Source organism: Desarmillaria tabescens (genome assembly GCF_030435595.1).
Source record: "Desarmillaria tabescens strain CCBAS 213 chromosome Unknown EV420scaffold_52, whole genome shotgun sequence".
Lineage (NCBI taxonomy): Eukaryota > Fungi > Basidiomycota > Agaricomycetes > Agaricales > Physalacriaceae > Desarmillaria > Desarmillaria tabescens.
Genome location: NW_026848351.1, coordinates 182,951 through 203,396, shown reverse-complemented (window position 1 = coordinate 203,396; position 20,446 = coordinate 182,951). Strand labels below are relative to the sequence as shown.

Sequence of the window (20,446 nt, the reverse complement as noted above, 5' to 3'; positions counted from 1 at the left end):
ATGTGAGAGGCAAGCAAAGACCTAGAAGAATTGAAGTCTGCTATCATAGTCTCATGGTTGAATATAAATAGATTTAATAATGCTGGTTTGGGTAATAGTGCCCAAAGCAGCAAATGGAGCCATATAAACCAACTCCTCCAAAATATAAAGACAGGAATTCTAATAGTCTCAGGAGCTCATCTGACAGAATGATGAAGAGATGAATTGGAGAACCTTTTTGCCTGCAGAATGAAAATCAGCTTTGGAACAAACTCAAAAAATCTAGCAAGTAAAAGCAGTGTTGCAATAGTCATAAATAAACAACTAACACTCTGGAAACACATCCAGACAAGGATTGTTATCCCTGGGTAAGTAATGCTATTGAAAACAAAATAGTATTAAAAAAAACTATAACAATTCTAGGCATTTATGCCCTAAATGTCACCTCAGATGATGCAAGAAAAAGCATAGAGTTCTTTAGAATACTATATAATTTTTTCATGAAAAATCTAGATTAAAGACCTGACTATATAGAGAGCAACATGAACTTTGTTGAAGATACAATTAACCACCTATTTATGTGGACAAACAATATAGAAGTTCAAACCACCTTTCACAATCTCAAAGAGCTACTGAGGCTACAAGATGGTTGGCACAGTATCTTTCCTGACAAAGACTTTACATATAGCTGTACAAAAAATGTGCAAATCCAAGGATCAAGCAAAAAAGCCATCAGAATATACCAGTCATGTATAAACAGAATCTACATGATGAATTGATATGCTCAGAGAAGCTAGCTATACTTAAGAAAGAACTATGAGAAATTAAACAAGAAGCATCTCAGCTCACTGTTTCATTGCAGCAAAAGACTGCCTAGAGGGAGAAGTGGTTTTGAAGTACTACTTTCAGACAAATAAGGAATCCAAACCATGAGACATGATATACATACTCGAAATCCTAAGCTCAACCATAGCTACAAGTCTACCAAACCTGAACCAGGAAAATCCAACAACCCAACAGAGTGAAGAAAGCCAGACATCTCCCAGCCTAAATACAAAAGCTACTTTCTGAATATGGCAGAAATGATGTGAGAATATCATGGTGACACCCTCCAAAAAGAATAAATGAGGAAGCTCAAGAGAAAATGTTGAAGACTATCCTCAACTCTAATATAAAAGTGGGACCTTCTGAAGAAAACAAGCTACACTTTAAACAGAAAATGACTTTTGAAGAAGCTCTGTGACTACTAAAACTATCAAAAAAACAACCCTGTCCCTGGAATAAACAGAGCAACCAACAAGTTTTTCAAGATCCTCAATGACAGATTTATTGAGGATGAATAAAAAAAGTATTTTAAGTTTGACATTGAAGAGTTTGGCATAGATGAATCAACAAATTTCACTGAGATGAATGTGTTTAATCTATAAAAAGAAGGATCAAAACCTGAGGTTGAACTATAGGCTAATTACCCTCTTGAACTCAGAATATAAACTGATTACTAAAGCTTTCTCTATCAAGCTGGTATGCTCAGCCCTAGAATTAATTTACACAGATAAGACAGGCTTCATCTATTATGACTTTACCCCTATTTTCCTTATCTTATCTTATCCTTATCCCTTGAAACCCCAGACCTACCTATCTTATCTCTCAGACCCATAATATTCCGCCGGCACACTCCTTACCCATTTACCTGGCTGCCGCCACCCCAGTTTACAGCTGCCACATCCCGGATGACCAACAACCCACATGCACTATCATGCTTCTCTTGATGGCATCATGCTTTTTAGTAGTTGGACAGGAGTCGACCATTAGTTGAGGGTAGTCTATGGGATGCAGCCTATTCAGATGGAGTCCCACACAGATGCAGGTGATATGCGCTCTTTACTCTCATTTGTCAGGGGTGCACTTCTTTTAGTGCTCTCACTTCTCATTCGTTGAAAGGCGCACTTCTTGTTGCACATGCTCTTGTAGGTACTATTCTTAGTACGAGTCTAACATGTATTTAAGCTAGCCTATGCTGTGGCCTTAGACCCCAGCTTCAGCTAAGGTTATATACTCCTAACTCTTACAAGCTTCTTGCTTTCACTATAAGTAATACCTAACTTCTCGCAATCTACCAATGCCTCTCTAACACTGAATCACCAAATGTGAGTGACAGGATAGAGACCAACTTTGGTTCAGATTAGAGTTAGTGCTTAACATCATCCCTGAATGCCAGATAACAAAGAAAAGTAATAGTGAATGGGTTTCTCAGCTCACCCTTTAAGGTCACATGTGAAGTTCAAGAAGGTGACCCCCTGTACTGTCTTTTATTTGACCTAGCTATAGAATTACTTGCTGAGATGCTATACAACTCTGATCTAAAAATATTAGAAGTACCAGGATCCAAAGGGTGATTAATAGCTAAACTCTTTGCAGATAATACTATCACCTTTCTATATAAAGATAATGATTTTGACAGCCTCATGAAACTTCTAGATGAATAGTGCCCAGTGAGTGGTGCATGCTTTAATATTACAAAAACATGAATAATCTCAATCAGAAGCAAAGAGTTCCATCTTAAAGTAATTGAAGAATAAAAGATGAAAGATGACTTTAAGCAAATTCTGGAAAACATTGTCATTGTCAAGGAAAATGAAGCTATATACATTTTAGGAGCATAGTTTGGAAATGAGATTCCTGATGACACAGCATAGTCCCCAGTAATCCAAAATATTGACATCTTTTTGTCCCTAACTGATGTATCATTATCCAAACAGTTATAGAAGGTCTGATGCAGTACTTAACTGTGGTTCAAGGCATGCTAAAGCATGTTGAAAAAAATTTTGAAAAAAGAGAATGCAAATTTATCTGGGAAGGACAAATTAAAAAACTTAGTCAATTTTGAAACACTCAAATCACTGAGAGACTAAGGAGGACTAGATGTTCTCAATATAAAAGCATGAAACAAAGCCAGAGAAGCTATGTGGGTGAAAGAATTTCTCAGAATGTAAACTGACATGATTCTTCTTTACACATGGCATTCTTGCCTATAAAAGCTCCAAAGCAGAAAGAAATATTAACCAGAATATAAAAATGAATATCTTTCTACAATTTTTTAGTGTTAAGAAATCTGAGCTACTCTAAAACCTATAAAGAATGCTAAGTGTTGGAGGTAGAAGGCTTATTCAATGGAATTGACACGTACCACGTTGGAGATCACACAAGTCTCACATGATCTCTACAGACTTTTATATACATAGCCTCCTTCTTCCTTTCTCCTCAGTTGCTACTTCAAGTTCATGCACTGAGGAGGTTTGTTTTCTTTTATCTCACTGTTTTGTAAAGACTGAGCATGAGTAATTTTATCATGAAGGAATTGGTGAAGCTCATTGAGGTTAACAATGAAGTTATGGGCCCAGGCAGAGGCGATATCATATTCAGGATGCACAGTGATGTTGGGATGGTAGCCTTTGTTAGCAAAGAATGGAGAGATTCCAGTGGAAGTGTTGGGAGCATTGTTGTAGGCAAACTCTGCAATAGGTAGTAAGGTATCCCAATTGACTTGTTGATAGAAGCAGTAGATGCAAATGTACTGTTCCAGAGTTTGATTAGCATGTTCAGTTTGTCTGTTGACCTCCAGGTAATATCTGGAAGTGAAGTGAAGTTCCATATCCAAAGCTTTGGCAAGAGCCCATGTGAACTGAGAGACAAATTCAAAGCCATGATCAGAGGTTATATGATTGGGAACACTATGCTTAGTGAACATATGGGTGACAAATAGCCAGGCAAGCTCCTCAGAGTTGATGGTGTTATAAATGGGAATGAAAATTGCTTGCTTACTTGTGTGGTTGACCATTATGAGGATAGTGGTGAATCTGTTGGAATCCAGTAATTGTTTGATGAAGTCCATAGAGATGGAATCCCATGGGTGTTTCAGGACTGGCAAGGGTTTGAGTAAGCCAAAAGGATGGTGTCTAGGTGTTTTGTTATATCTACAGATAGTGCAAGATTTAATGTAGTGGCAAACATATTCACACATCTGTGGCCAGGTATAATGCCATTGGACAAGTTCAAGAGTCTGGTTTTGGCCAAAATGACCTGCCAGGATGTGGTCATGATCATTTTGGAGAAGATGAAGATGGAGGTCATTGGAATCTAGAACATAGATGCAACTGTCAAGATGTAGTAGTCCTGATGCATCCACGGACCACCAAGAGGGGTTGGAAGGAGAGGGTGTGAGTTGAAGGCCTTCAGCAGCAGCAGAATCCAATGGCTGTGCATTCTTGATATCAGAGTGGAGCTTGTCAATGTCCATAATGGCATTAGCATGTAAGACAGGGCCTTCAAGGAATGTAGTGCAGAGGGAAGCAGAGAGTTGTTCTTGGGTGAAAACAGGTCAGAAATTATGAGGGTTGACTTGAGCATATTGACTATCCCCCTCTTTAGGGTAGGCATCCCATTGTCTAGTAAGGGCATCCAGTTTCCCATCAAGTTTACCCAGTTGAAACTGAATCACAAGGTTGAATTTGGAGAGAAATTTGAACCAGTGCACTTGACATTGAGTAAGAATCTTGGTAGTAGAGAAGTATTCAAGGTTCTTTTAGTCTGTAACAACATCAACAGCATCCATGGAGCCTTTAAGGTAATGATACCAATATTTGAGAGCTTTGAAGATGGCTAAAAGCTCTTTATCATGTGTATTGTAGTCGAGTTCAGCACTGTGGAGACTCTGGGACAAGAAGAGTATTAGATGGATCTTGCCATCATCAAGGTAGATGGATAGGATGGCAGCAATAGCATAGTCAGAAGCATCAGTTTCCACAACCAATTAGTGGTCAGGAAGCCAGTGGATAAGAATAGGTGCATGAGTAAAAGCCTGCTTTAACTCATTGAAAGCCAATAGGCATTCATTGTCAAATTTCCATGGAGTACCTTTGTGAGTGAGTCATGTTAAGAGCAGGACAATCTCACTGTACTCATAAATAAAACAGTGGTAGAAATTAGTGAAACCAAGGAATGATTAGATATTCTTGACCTTTTACAGAACCAGCCAGTCAGTAATAGCTTTGACCTTGTCTTTGAATATGTATAAGCCTTTGGGTGAGAGGATGTAACCAAGATATTTGATGGAGTCCTAATGGAATTCACACTTTGAACCCTTGCAGTAGAGGCTGTTGGCTTAGAGTCTGCATAGAACTTTGTGGATGTGTTTTTGGTGCTTGTTAGCCACCAACTCACCAAACAATGTCAAACAAAGAAATGCCACTCGCACTTCAGTGGATCGTTCTCAATGTAGGCAATGTTGGGTGGATGAGCAGGTGAACTGATTTAGATAGTCATGAAGCATGGAGTTTCTAGCAAGTTGGGTAGATTAAACCTTAGCCAAAGCTGGAGTTAAGGCCAGCAGAGGCTACTACTTATATACATGTTCAGAATTCTAATAACAGTACTACAATCCATTGGGCATGCATTAGCAGCATGATATACATACCATTTGTGATGATGCATAGTGCAACATTGGAACAGTCCATTTACCACTTGTTAGTCATGTGGTCCTGCACACTTGTTCTACAGTAGGCACATGCCATGATTAGATAGCTGCTGAAGATAAGATTGAAAAAGGAAAGACTGTAACATTACCCCCTCCTTAAGATTCATTTGTCCCAAATGAACTGCTGCCATCGTTCTCACTTTCTGACTCACTGTTACTTTCAAAACCTTTTCAGTTTCATTTCAGTTCATCAATTTCTGCTAGATCCTCTGGTGTGAGACTGCCTTTAAAGTCTTTGGAATCCATATCAGTGGCACTTACTCCTCCTATTGTGTCTTTGGGTTCTGCCAGGTCATGCAAACAGCATTCAGACTCAGAGAAGTCTGTCATTGGGTTGACTGTTTCTTGGTCAGAGTCGAAGGGAGTGGTGATGTCCCAAGGTATTTCTTAAAAACCATCGGGTACATCATATGGGTGTGGGATCTTTGGATCCAGTTCTCCTTTTTGGGACTTGAGCACCTGGATGCACACTTTGTATTTGTTTACTAGCACTTCTACATTTCTTAGATGGGCTCTTGTTACGCAAGAAATTTCTTTGGCAGGGTACCCTTTCCACTTGACTAGATAGTCGGTGATGGTTTTTCAGGTCCTCCCTTATTCTATGCTTTGTTCTCTTTCTCCTACAATTTCTTCGATTTTGTATTCTTCTTCATTGTCGATGAGCTCAGGTGGGGGTCTCTCAGGTTGGGACTGATTCAGGAATTCTGGGGGATGATATGGGGTCAACAGGGACTCGCCAATCCAGTAGTCTGGCAATTTTTATGAGATCCATTTTGATTGATCCTTCGCTGATGATTACTCCCAGATACTCTGTTTCTTCCATCTTGAATTCACACTTTTCCGCTTTCAAGAACAGTTTATTCTCTCATAATCTCCTAAGGACTTTTTGCATACTAATCGCCGATGTTCTGCTTTGTCCTTGGTGGTTATAAGGATGTCATCCAGATATACTGTGACTTTTTCTTCAGCAATAAGGTCCTTAAAGATGTCGTTCATCATCCATTGGAATGTTGCCAGGGAATTAATTAGCCCGAAAAACATAATGAGGGGTTCATATAGCCCATGATTGGTTCTGAATGCCACCTTCTACTCATCTCCCTTCTTTATTCATATGTTGTTGTACCTCCACCTTACATCCATTTTTGTGAAGTACTTGGCACCTTTCAGCTTGTCCATCAATTCAGAGATTAATGGCAATTAATACCAGTTCTTAATGGTCATCTCATTGAGTTTTCAGTTATTCTGGACTGGACATAGCTTTCCATCCTTTTTCTTGACAAAGAAGAATGGGGAGGCCATGGGAGACTTGGACAGCTGAATTCTTCCAGTGGACAGGTTTTCATCGAGGAACTTGTCTAACTCTTTTTGTTCCATGGGGTTCAGTGAATACACCTTGCAGTCTAGTGAGGCATTGGCATTGGGGATCAGCTCAATAGTGTGATCCCATGGCTTGCGAGTGGGTAGCTTGTCGAAATTGGCTTTGTTGAATACATCCTTGTATTCCCAGTATTGCTCCAATACTAACTCCTCAAACATCTCTTCTTTCTTTTTCTCGTTGGCCTTGGCAGCTAATTCATTGGATTTACTACCCATGGCTCATACATGAAAGGCTTCCTTGAAGTCTATTATGAGGATAGTGTCTCCTTCTTCAAACTCTTCACCCCACTTTGCTTCTGGATCCTCATCAGGTAGTCTAAACGGAATCTTCCTGCAACCGCATCGTGCCAGTACTACTGCGCTGGTTTTCCAGTCAATGGTGGGATTGTGCCTTTGAAGCCAATCATGACCGAGAAAGATCGGTGTGGTTCCTAAGTCCATGACTGCTAGCTCAATGATCTCACTATGGTTACCTATTCGGAGTCTCACTTCCACATATTCAGTGATGTTGCTGCCCTTATTTTGAGTGCCATCTGCATTGTAGACAGGGGTGGATCTGGTGGCCCATTGAACATTAAGGCCATGGTTCCTTACCCACTTTTGATCAATGGCACTTCTGGTGCAACCGCTGTCTATCAACGCAGTTACATTGTACACATCTAAAGTGTCTATGGTTTTCAGGTGCAGTCGAACAGTTACACTCCTTCCTCATCCTCCTCCAACAAGTACTTGAGGTCTCTCTCTTTCAGCATTGGGGTCTTCCCCTGGTTGCTGTTCACAACAGGACTTGAGGCCCTGTGTTCTTCTGTCACTACTGAGACTCCTGCCCATTCACTTGTGCTACTGGGGACTTTTACACTCAGGGATGGCCCACACAGTGAGGATTTTTTAGAGTTCCTCAAACTCTGTTGGAAGCTGTAGTCATCTTCCTCATCAGCAACTTCTTCTAAATGGACTTTTACCTTATGGGGGGAGCCTCTCTCCCCTGTTCAGCCCTCTTGATCCTTGTGAGCGATTGAGATAACAATGTTGCCCTGAGAACAGCTGGCCAGAATGGATATGGTCATAGGTGCCTCCCTGTTGTGGCATGTTCCATGAGGGTCCTCGGTGGGTATGGGCCCACCTGTGCATAAACCTGAGCAGTTCTTTGGTCATTCCCCTGTCACTGTGTCAAGCATTGCTTGGCCACCTCCACCATGTGTTCTCCCTATGTGAAGGTTAATACTTGTCCCACTGTTCAGCCCTCCTGTCACCTGAAGCAACTTTCCTGGGAGGCAGACAATGATGTCCTCATCTTGACTTTCTGTGTCGTGAGCACCGCTGCAAGGCAGCATGCCCTCACTCCCAATGTTCCATGGTTGGGTGCCTGTCAAACTGGTATTACTCTCTGTGGAGTACATGCATCCCAAAGGGGTATTTGCAGAGGTCTGTCTGCTTGGTACTGCCAGCACTAGGACTTGGCCAGTAGGGTTCACTATCTCCAGTGAGGCAGGGGAAATCCCTTGTACTCCTTCTTGGTTTTGCAATTCAGGTTCCATGTCTTTGATATCAAGCACAGAAAAATGGTTATATTGTTCGTATGGTGTACCTACAAAAGTATCATAAGTCCGACCAGCGAATGATGAGCTCATACCCTTGTTCATGGAAACCTTTGCCAACTTAAGCGAATCACTTAGTCTCAAGCTGGCATGTCTTTTAATGCCTCCTTTGCTACCTCTGCTGGTAGCTTTTCCTTCTTCAACCCATCATCCTTCTTGGCTTCTGCTTCTTCCTTCTTGGCCTCTTCTAGTAATGCACAGAGCTTGGTGACTCCTATCTTCAGACATGGTGGCCTCTTGATCTTCTTCCAGGTCAACTTGTCACTTAGGCATTTGTTGTCATGAGCCATGTGGTTGGGATGGCCGCATTGGAAACAAAGCCCATCCTTCTTCAACTTGTCAATTTCCATGGGCTCACCCTGCCCACCATAGGTCATTCTGGTGCCATCCTTTTTGGCCGGTGTTCCACTGGTCATCTTCCCACTGTTTTGGTTGCCTTCAGCAGAGCGATTGCCCTGCAAGGTCTTATTCCCTCCTGTCATCCTGTGTTTGGCCTTGTTGATATGGAAGTTCAGGTCAATTTGTTCAACCTGAGCCCTCCATTTGGCATATGTGGGCAGGGGTGCCATGTGACTATGGTAGATGATGTTGTGCACCATTTTTTGGGTCATGATTTTCACCACTCAGTACATGTTGTCTTCTTTTCTCAATTCTTTGGCCTCCTGTGCCAACTCCTCAAATTTCTGAAAGAATTCTTCTACTGACTTGAAGTCCACCTGGTGAAGCTTCTCCTACTCCTTGTATTTCAGTTCATAGTGGTATCCCTTCCAGAGCTGATTTTGCACCGCCTCCTTGAGGGCCTCATAGCGTGGATAGCACATATGTCCCTGCCTGACATCTAGGAACTCCTCCTCTTAGAGGTTCCACCACTTTAAGGCTGCACCCTTGAACCTGGTTGTCGCGAATGCAATGCGGTGTGGGTCTGACTGGAAGTATCTGTAGTGGACCTCAAAATAGACATGGCAGTGTTTGAAAAACCTGTCAATATCTTCACCTTCTCCTTCAAAGGGTTCTGGTTCCTTTACAATGACAGGTTTGAGTCCCTGCCAGGGGTTGTTTTCATCATTGTCGTCGGGTTCCCAACAACTCGAGGGCTCTCCACCAGGTGGTTTTCTTGGTGGGCCAGAGGGATTTGGGGGTCTTGGCAGGGATTGGAAGAAATGATTTTGACTCGGTGGTCCCTGCAGCTGTTTTGGCACAGGTGATGCTGGTGGTTGCCACCTGGTCAGCTCTGTTGGTGTTTGTTAGCTTGGGCCAGCATCTGTTGGTCCCTGACCACTGAACAGTCTGCCTTTTCCCTTGCTGCATGGAGTTTTTAGCATTGGTGCTGGCTGTTTGTATCTCTTGATGGTTGGTTCTTGTCAGGCAGGGTGAAGTTGGTTCCATAATGACAGTGCCTCACTGTGCATGTCCCACATTAGGATCTGCTCCACTACTGCTATGTTCCTCACATTTCTCTCATCTCGGTAATCTTCTCCTCCATCAGTCCTGAACCATCTGATATCCTCCAAAAGCCCTGCTTGGCATCACTCCTGGAGTGCTTCAAATGTGAGCCCCTGTAAATAATCCTCCTGATCTTGGAGGGCCACCTCAAATGGATTGTTGAGGTGTTGTATTTCTGCAGTGCCCCATATTGCTTCATCTTCTCCATTATCTTCATATTCTTTCTCATCATACTCCCACTCATTGGTGACCATGGTGGCCATGGTGGCCCTTGAGAGAGCACCTGTCCTGGTACTCTCATCTGTTGGCCAGACTGGCCCTATATCCATCTCCCCATATTGAGCCTTGACTGCTGGTGCTCGCAGTGAGAGTATTGGGGAGGGTTGGACTGTTGACCTATGCCAGCTCTGCATACTCAGCCTCATCAACATTGCCAATGGTGGATGTGAGGTCTGTTGACCAGCCTTCAAGGCAGAAGAGACAGGTCATGGGGGTTTCAGGGGAGGGGGAACACCTGAAGAGGAGGGACCCAGTGCTGGATCTGTAGTAGGCTGATCCCAGCCTAAGTTCTGGCCATATGCTATCAGGTCTGTTTTATCTCATGTTGAGCTCTCCCATAAGCCTTCCACTGAATCTGATAGAGAAATCGGTTTCTGGGGTTGGGGAGTGTGGATGATAGGACTGGGCATCCTCATCTTTGTCATCCTCATTGATGGTGGTGGTGGTGGTGGGGGCATGAGTGACATCCAGAACATCTGACCAGGTGCATTCTCAGGTAGAACGAACTGAGGCCTGTATGAGCCTCTTGTCATGTTCTTCGGATTAACCAACTCCCCTGCCACATTCCAGTGGATGATGAATGACATCTTCAAAGACTTGATTGTGGAAGGAAAGTAACCGTATATCTAGACAATATCTTAATTGCCACCAAAGACAAGGCTGAACACAGGAGGTTGGTATGAGAAGTCCTTAAGTGCCTACAGGAAAACAAGCTATTCCTAAAGGCAGAGAAATGCGAATTTGAAGTGGAGGAAACCGAGTATTTGGAGGTACTCATCAGTGAGGGATCTATTCGCATGGACCCAGTTAAAATCGCCAGGTTGCTAGAATGGCCAACCCCGACCAAGAAAAGAGAGCTACAATCTTTCTTAAGGTTCACCAATTTCTATCGACAATTTATCAGGGACTACAGCAAAATAGTCAAACCACTGATGAAATTGACCAGAAAGGCCCAATGGAAGTGGGAAAAGGCTCAACAGGATGTGTTCAAAGCAATCAAAGATCAATTCAAAAGCGACGTAGTCCTGGCCATTTCCCTAGATGAAGGAAGATTCCAAGTAGAGGCAAATGCTAGTGAAGGAGCAGTCGGAGCAGTATTGTCTCAAGAACAAGAAGGGAAGTGGAGACCAGTAGCATTCTTATTGAAATCCCTGTCTGACATGGAGCAGAATTATGAGATTTATGATAAGGAACTGTTGGCAATAATAATTGCCCTAGAAGACTGGTGGCACTACCTGTTGGCACTCTGACAGTGGGAGGCTTGCAGTAGGAATAATACCTAATTGTTGGCTACTAGAGCTCCTAATGAGCTCCTTATATACTATGAAAAGTATCTAGAATATTCTACCTAAAGTACTAAATATATCCAAGTATTGTGACAAATGAGTAAGCCAAAGCTTTGGGAATCTTCTAGTACAAGCTTGAAGTTGCAAATCCCAACACTATCTGATGGGAGCACATGAAGATTTCGAGATCTGGACAGATCATTCGAATCTTCAATACTTCCGCAAACCTCAGAAACTCAATCACAGGCAAGCGTGATGGGTCACTGAGTTGGTGGAGTACCAATTCACACTGCACCACAAGCCAGGTGCCCAGAACTGAAAGGCAGATTTATTGAGTCGAAGAGAAGATCATGGACAGGGAAAAGAGGACAACAAGGACGTGGTAGTACTAAAGCCAGAATATCTCTGTGCTCTGGTAATGCCAACTGAGGAGGAGGTTCATGCCAAGGTATGGCAGTTCACCAAAGTCGCCAGCAATTGGGATCAGGGAATTGTGATGTCCCTTAATCATGAAAAGGGAATTAGCAAGAAGAATGACCTGTTGTACTACGTCGGTCGTATCTACATTCTAAAAAACTGAGAGTTGCAAGGAGAGATTATTGCTACTAAGCATGACTACGAGACCGCTGGACACCCAGGAATTGAGAAGATGAAGGAGTTAATTCTCCATGATTACTGGTGGCCAAAAATGAGAAGAGATGTAGAGAACTACGTCAAGGGGTGGAAGACTTGTCAATGCACAAAAACCAATATCCAATAGAAAAAGACCCCACTACACTCGAATGAAGTCCCAAAGATGCCCTGGGACCACATCACCATGGACATGATCACCAGACTTCCGGATTCCAAAGGATATGATGCAATTCTTGTAATTGTGGATAGGCTATCCAAGGCAATCATACCAGTGCCATGTACAAAGGAGTTGTCACCCCTAGGATGGGCAAAGATATTGCATGACGAAGTATACGTGCGATACAGGGTAATCCCCTCAAAGGTCATTTCGGACAGAGGAACGGTATTTGTCTCAAAGTTCATAAAAGAGTTTTACATGATCATCAACATCTGAGGAAACCCCTCAACCATGTATCACCCACAGACCGATGGACAGATGGAGCGAGCTAATCAGGAAATCAACAAGTACCTGAGGATGTTCGTTAACTACTGACAGGACGATTGGGTAGAGTGGTTACTGCTTGCAGCATTCACTCACAATAATAGAAAGCATTCCACCACAGGATACTCTCCATATAAAGTGAACTTTGGACAAGATGGCCAAATGATGATAACCAAGAAGATCAGAGGAGAAGTACCAGTGGTAGAGAAGTTTGTGAACAACATGAAATGTACACAAGGACAGGCAGCAAAGGCATTGGAGAAAGTGGCGGAAAGTATGAAGAAGGCTTACGACAAACACAAGGGAAGAGCGGAGTTGTATAAAGTAGGCAACAAGGTTTGGTTGGACACCACCAACCTCCACCTCTCTTGACCAAAGAAAAAGCTGGATGATAAGCAAGTAGGACCTTTTGAGATAATATCAAAACAAGGTGCCTCAGCTTATGAGCTTAAACTGCCGGTCAACTGGAAGATCCATAATTGGTTCAACAAAGCATTATTAATGCTGTATAACCCTCCAGAATTCCCCAATCAACCCAAACCAAGTCGACCACCACCTGACCTCATAGAAGGTGAAGAGGAATACAAGATAGAGGAAATAGTAGGAGAAAGAGATTGCGTAGTTGGAAGAGGAAGGACTCGAAGGACCATCACTGACTATCTAGTCAAATGGAAGGGATATCCAGCAGAAGAAAACTCATGGGTTACCCGAGCAAATCTCGCTAACACCAAAGACCTAGTCAAGGAGTATGAGGCATGCATACAAAAGATTCAGTGGACAAAAGGCCTGGATGGAAGGATCATGGGAAAGGATGACAAGATTCCTAATCCATATGACATTCCCAATGGATTCCAAGAATGGCTGGAGGATATCGAAACCCCATATTGCTCAGATCAGGAAACCTTACAACCACCATCAAATATGTCCAACGTATCTGTATGTGAGCATTTCACTCCAGTCATCAACACTTGAGCATTGATGGAGCACAAACCTGACCAGTAACTCCAGCGTCCTCAAGCTCCTCTCTTCAAAGATATATAGAGAAGGTAGCCAAAGACATGGATCAGGCGATCAAGGAGGAAAACAAAAAATATCTCCAAGACAACCACCTGCAGGATGACAAAGAGTGGAAGTACAAGCCATACAAACCAGACCCAAGGTTTGATAATGACAAAGTATGAAACTCGTACCTCAGATGGTATAAAAAGAAGGTTAAGGACTTCAGAGCAGAAGGACGACAGTTCATGGAACCAGAAATACTGCTGGATCCACCATCTGAGGATGAATCCGATATCGAAAATCTCCAAAAGGTTGTAGAAAATTGGTTTAGTGATGATGAGAGTGAGGCAGACAATGAAGAATATGAGTCAAACGGATCATTTGGGACGAATGAGTCTTAAGGAGGGGGTAATGTTACGATTTTTTCATTTTTATCTTTTCAGCGCTTGTCTTTATCTTATCAGTGCATCCAAGTGCTCAGACAGTTCACACGTTGTCAATGCTCAACCTTTGTGTGGTTGCTGTGACACACAGACATCATACAATTCTCTTTGTTTCATGCATGGTTACTGAATGATAGTAGTCTATTATTAGCATACAAGACATGTATTTAAGTAGAGCCTCAGCTGGCCTATACCCCAGCTTCAGCTAAGGTTTAATCTACCCAACTCCAAGCTTCTTGCTCCACAACTATCTAAGTCTAGTTACTGGCTCACAAGATCAGCATTGCCCACATCGTGAACGATCCACCAAAGTGCGAGTGGTGTTCCCTTGTTTGACATTATTTGTTGAGTTGGTGGCTAACAGAAAGTAAAAGACATGATTTTGGAAGAAAATTTTGACTCAAGAGTTTGAGTTTGAATATACTGTTAGGATCATGCCAATAGGAATGCGGCAGAGATTGCACATAGTGGAAAGCCACAGAATGCATTGGGCATAGGCAAAGCTATTAGCAACATCACCCTTGAGCCGAAGCCCTAAGATGAATATGGATGGAAGCCCATGAAGTGACAGAGACAAGGTAAGAGATAAGTCCAACAGATTGGAGTTCTGCAGACTGGAGAGTGAGAGTTCAGACTTAGAGTCAGAGAGAGAGATTGGGCTGAACCAAGTTAATATTTGAACTGAGTATCTACAGTGTAATTCTAAGGTTTATATACTAGTTAGGAGTCTGATCTAGTTTCTACTTGGAGTGGTCTACATTCTAGGATGGTTGGTAGTTGTAGTCTACCAGTTGGTAGCTTATGGAGTCCAATGACATACTTCACTACTGATGTCAGATATTTGATAAATTAAAATGAAGAGATGAAATATAAAATGGAATATGAGATAGGAACTGAGAATAGGGATCTGTAAGATTCTGAAATGTGGTTTGTTGGAGTTGCTTGAGATTATGTTCTATTGGCATGTGTATTATACAGTCAATTGACAATGATTGATATATCAGACTGCCTGCTACAAGTGGGAAAACAGTAAAGAAAATGCAGGGCAAGTCAAGATGGATTGCAGGTATGGTTGTCCACAGCAGCCAGATGAGAGTAACATAACACAAAGAGAAGCTGATAAGAAAAACAGTACAAGATTGCACAAATTTTCAACTCTAAACTTGATCATCAGTTCCATTGTTCACTCCTATACTGAGTCCAATGGTTGGGTTATGAAGGTACTTATGAAGAGTTTGCCTGGATCCCTACTACAGAAATTTCCATGGATGAATATATTGAAGATTTCCACTGTTGTTACCCAGACAAACCAGAACTGCTATCCAAAGTCATCATTCACAAAGTCTCTCTAAAACTCTCACCCCCCACTTCTTAAACTATTCTTAATTATCAGTGTCCTACAGTTTCTGACCCTCAAATTTCAAATCAAATTCTGAAAAACTATTGCAAAATACCTTTCTAATTAGGAACAGAACCTAATAGACATCTATTTTTTGACTCCTCTTCCTTTCCTCTCTTATTCACTCAAGTATACAAGTCAAGATATATATATATATTTATGCTCATTGAGACCCATGCTGTCAAAACCATGTACAACACATCCAAAAGAAATAATAATAATACAAGTCCAAAAGGTGCTTAGGAGTCTGCAGGCATCAACTCATTCATTACCACATCCTCATCCAAATTATCCTTCTCCTCACCTTGCTGTTCCTCTCCTTCAACTGGCATCATGATCAGCTCTGACTCATTCAAGACTGAAATTCTGGTGGAATATGTTCTGGCAACATCTCTGGCTGTTTCTCCTCTATCTCATTGAATTTCCCTTCAGAATCCTCCACTAAAAATCCACCTGTATGCTGCAGGTACTGCATCCACAATGCCTATTCCCCCTGTCAGCCTCCATGCTCATAGTACTGCCTCCTTATGTCCAAGAATTTATTGTGTGCCTCCAAGGCCTTTTGGAGCTTGTCCTCACTGTAATATCCATGTCAGAAATGCACATTAGCCAGCTCAAAGAGGTCGCTACTGTCAAAAGTTTCTAGCTCTGTGACATGTGCATACTATACTTATATAACATTTTTGTTAAGTTACATTTGTACAGCCTTCCAAAAGGCCTCCATATTAACATTCTTGAGCTTTTCCAGCTCGATTTTTGAGGATTGAATCTCATGCTTACACTCCTTGGTGAAAAAGTCCTGTGAGTACTTCAGCTTGTCATTAGGATGGAAATTATTGATCAAGTCATCAATGCAGCCACTAAAAAAATCCACTTTTCCCTTTACTCACTCCAACCCTTCCTGAAACTTCTTCATCTTGTCATAAATCTTCTGCAAGAGGTCCAGGATCTCACTGGATCCTGCAGTCTCCAATCCATCACCTTGATTGAATATAAACTTTATTTTCTTTAACTTGCAGCACTTGCAAGTACAACCACTCCTAATAAAACATTTGACATCATTAAATTTACAATGTCCACAATACTTTATACAACTACAAGTCAGCAAAATATTCAGAACCCATAAGAATATGTACTATTGTTCTTATATTATTGATCATTGGCCTGCATCTCAGACTCTGTCTTCAATTTCTTCATGGGCTTCTGTGATAGCCCCACTACATTCTCATCCTCACTTGTCACCACAACCTCATTTGACTTCAACTTTCACTTCTTGAAGTCTCCACAGGTGCCGAATCCATTGCTCTATCCTTACCCTTGAAATCCCTTCTTCTTTCAATCAGTTTCTTCATGGCAGCAGCCTTAGACTCCTCTTTCTCTTTCTTCTCCTCTATTACAGTTTTACCTCTATTTTCTTTATCTTATCTTATCCTTATCTCTCGGAACCCCGGACCTACCTATCTTATCTCCTGGACCCATGATATTCTGCCAGCACACTCTTTACCTGGTTACCCAGCTGCCGTCACCTCAGTTCATGCTGCCGCCTCTCAGATGACCAGCGACCTGCATGCGCCATCATGCTTCTCTTCATGGCATCATGCTTCTTAGTAGTTGGACGAGAGTTGACCGCTAGTCGAGGGCGGTCTGCGGGATGTAGCCCATTCAGATGGAGTCCCACGCAGGTGCAGGTGATATGCGCTCTTTACTCTCATTCGTCGGGAGTACACTTCTTTTAGTGTCCTCACTCCTCATTCGTTAAACGACGCACTTCTCACTGCACGTGCCCTTGTAGACACTATTCTTAGTACGAGTCTAACATGTATTTAAGCTAGCCTATGCTGTGGCCTTAGACCTCAGCTTTGGCTAAGATTATATACTCCTAACTCTTACAAGCTCCTTGCTTTCGCTATAAGTGATGCCTAACTTCTCGCAATCTACCAAACGCCTCTCTAACACTGAATCACTGAACGCGAGTGACAGGATAGAGACCAGCCTTGGCAAAGGTTCGAGTTAGTGCTTAACAATTAGCTGAAGCTTGCCCTTACTACCCTTACCGCTGTCAACGGTAACTGTACCGCTTCAAGGCAGTCACTGTTATACTTCCAAAGAAAAAAGAAACTTTCAGCCCATTATTCGAAAACGGCACCCACCGTCCCCCGAGATCATAAACATTCGTTGTGGTACAACGAACTTTATGCTGCTCACCCCTGCAGACCGCACCGCCATTATCTTCGGAAGTACCTTCAGTATCTTGACACTAGTAACTGCAGTTGCAGTTCTTCATATCCTCTGACCAACCCGCTGCCAAAGAGCACCGACCCCTGGAAGAGGGAGAATACATGGACTCAATGGCTCATCAACAGGAACCTCACGAACAACAAGCACCGTCCGGCTCCGGTCCCTCACACCATGGCCAAGGAGGGAGCGAGACGCACTTCGACACCCCTTACCCGACAGAGAAGAGCAACCCCCCACGCTCAAGCTTCAGGGAAAGGATCACCAAGACGGTGAAGGCGAAGAATCCCTTCGGAAAGAAGAGCTCAGACAACTCGGCATCCCTCCAGATGATGGAGACGACTGAGTCGACCCCAGATTTACCACCGAGTACTGGACCAACACGGATGGATCTTGGGATGACACAACATGGGGCGACGACAATGACTCCAAGGAGCTATCCGTCCGAAGTCTTACCCCAAACAATTATCCACATCACCGATCTCAGAGATTTTGCCGAGCCACGATTTGCCCACATCTCAGAAACTTCCACTAATGACGCTGTCGAAGATGGACCTGATGACATCATACTCGGACGAGCCGAGAACATCATATTCACCGAGTACTCCGACAGTAATAATGAAGAGCTCCCAGAGTACTACACCAACCCAGGATCCCCGTTTAGTCAGGGACAGTGAGTTATCTTTCCAGGAGACACCCCTGAGGAAGACAGAATCCTCGACTGGTTTGCCAGAGACCAACCCTTTCTGGACCCTATCATCCTCCCGAACCATGTCCCGAGGGAGCTTGACCAGACCCCCCATCTGTACCCCTACTGCAACTGTTCCATCTGCCGATGTCTCAGGAACTTGGCCGTCGACGAGTATGAGGGAGCAGAACCCTCCGTCGAGCTCAAGCCCCTCCTTGCCCCAGAAGGAGGGTTCTTACCCGATGGATACTATGGCTTTCTCCCACTCCGAAACTTATGGCCCTGGGTCTGGAGATGTGAAGATGCCCTGGAGATCTGGGATGAGTACTACAGATACTGCAGGGGTGTATGGGACTGGAACGATGACTGGGATGCAGGATATGGGATATTCTCCCGATACCAGGTCATCGGTTTTCCACCTGACCATGACAACAGGTCAGACCCCTGGACTCGAGCCGGAATGGTCATTGACCAGCGACTCAAGGAGGAGGGGGCCAGTCACCCCTCCAGTAGAAGTCCCTCCTATGATCCACCCGAGTTCGTCCAGGGCTCAAGCACAAGGGCCAACGGACTGACAAATATATGATCTAACATGGCAGCAAATGTTAGAATGGACGAGCAGACGATTATGGTACAACGTGGATTGGACCACGTCTGACCAAGGACAAGCATATAAAGCTGCAGAATTGGGTTCCACGTTGGAGGACGCGATACTTTGTACTGAAACCTGGTATCATGCCACAATTGACTGGAACCAAATTCACCCCGACCAACCCATAGTGCCAGGAAGATGCTATGGTGAAGAATCGTTCCATGAACCAGGAATCGTGGGTCCAGAAAATCCGATCTCCGACATTACCTGGGCACCTTCCAGTGCCTTAGGACTGGAAGCGGCAGGAGGAGGAACCTTCCATGCTTGTAGCATGACCAGAGAAGCCTCCCAGTCAGCGCCGATGGGAAAGGCAGATGGACCAGCACCTGCTGCTCCCGGAGGTGGTGGTGGACCAGGAGGACCAGGAGGAGGAGGTGGGGGAGGCCCTCCACCAATACCACCTTGACCTCCAGCCCAACCACCGTCACCACATAGTGATCCAAACCTCCAATCACTACCGCGACCTACCAATCCCCCTCTACCACCTGACCCACCAGATGGGTGGGTCATCCCCGATGGACAACCCAACCCCTGGAGAAACGTAAAGCCGACGTTGATAGAGGTCCCCGACAAATTCTATGGGAAGGCCAGTGACCTAGATCGCTTCTTCAGTCACTGCGAATACTATATCGAGGTCTTTACCCAATACTTCGCACTTAACGAAGCATATGAGTATGGCCCAAGTCGAGTAGTCTTCGCAGGCCACTGACTTGGTGGGGAAGCAATGACCTGGTGGGTCCATCAACAATGACACTACAAGGACCCACACAGCGGAAGACATCGCCTTCCCTCTTGGGAGACCTTCCAGGAAAACGTCCGAACACGTTTCTGAGAGGTAGCAGAGGTTCAAATCAAACAGATGCAATGGAAAAAACTGCAACAGACACAGTTTAAAACAGCCGTCGAATTCTTTGAAAGATTCGAACAGCTGGCCATGGAAGCGGAACGCTTCGACAACGATGCGGAAATGGAGGAAGTCGTCGCCCTCACAATCCGACCCAGGGTCAAAGAGATCATTATGGGCAGAGACAATATGCGGCCTACCACCTACTGGGAGTGGAGGCGCAAGGTCCTACAAATGGACGAGAACTACTGAGTTCATCTCGCACAAGGCAGGAAGTATCCCAGCGGGACCGCTGGTTCCAAGCCCGGAACAGCAGGGGGCTCTTTGAGTGGCTCGAAGGGCAGGAGGGACGCCACTGGATTCACCTACGGTGGTGAAGGCGAACCTATGGACATCGATCATCTCAAAAGAGAAAAGCGATGCTTCCAGTGCGGACACACCGGACACCAGGGGCGGGACAATAAGTGCCTGCCCGACAAGTCGAAGTGGCTAAAGTTCCCCAAGAAAAAGCCATCGACTTTTGCAACCCGTCTCCGAGCCATTCTAGCAGAAATAAAGGAAGAAGACCTTGCTAGCT

At 43.8% G+C, this 20,446-nt stretch overlaps 2 protein-coding genes across 2 annotated transcripts; both read left to right on the top strand.

Annotated features, from left to right (window-relative positions):
• Nucleotides 1-497: 497 nt before the first annotated feature.
• On the top strand, nucleotides 498-758 carry EV420DRAFT_1277331 (uncharacterized protein; the record flags this gene model as incomplete). Its single annotated transcript, XM_060468025.1, has 1 exon — nucleotides 498-758. A coding segment is annotated over one exon (261 nt), but the record flags the coding sequence as incomplete, so codon positions are not given.
• Nucleotides 759-13,530: 12,772 nt separating this feature from the next.
• EV420DRAFT_1484517 (uncharacterized protein) lies at nucleotides 13,531-14,009 on the top strand (the record flags this gene model as incomplete). Its single annotated transcript, XM_060470090.1, has 3 exons — nucleotides 13,531-13,549; nucleotides 13,609-13,768; nucleotides 13,805-14,009. The coding sequence occupies 3 exons, from the start codon at nucleotides 13,531-13,533 to the stop codon at nucleotides 14,007-14,009; spliced, it is 384 nt and encodes a 127-aa protein (XP_060325273.1).
• Nucleotides 14,010-20,446: the final 6,437 nt, after the last annotated feature.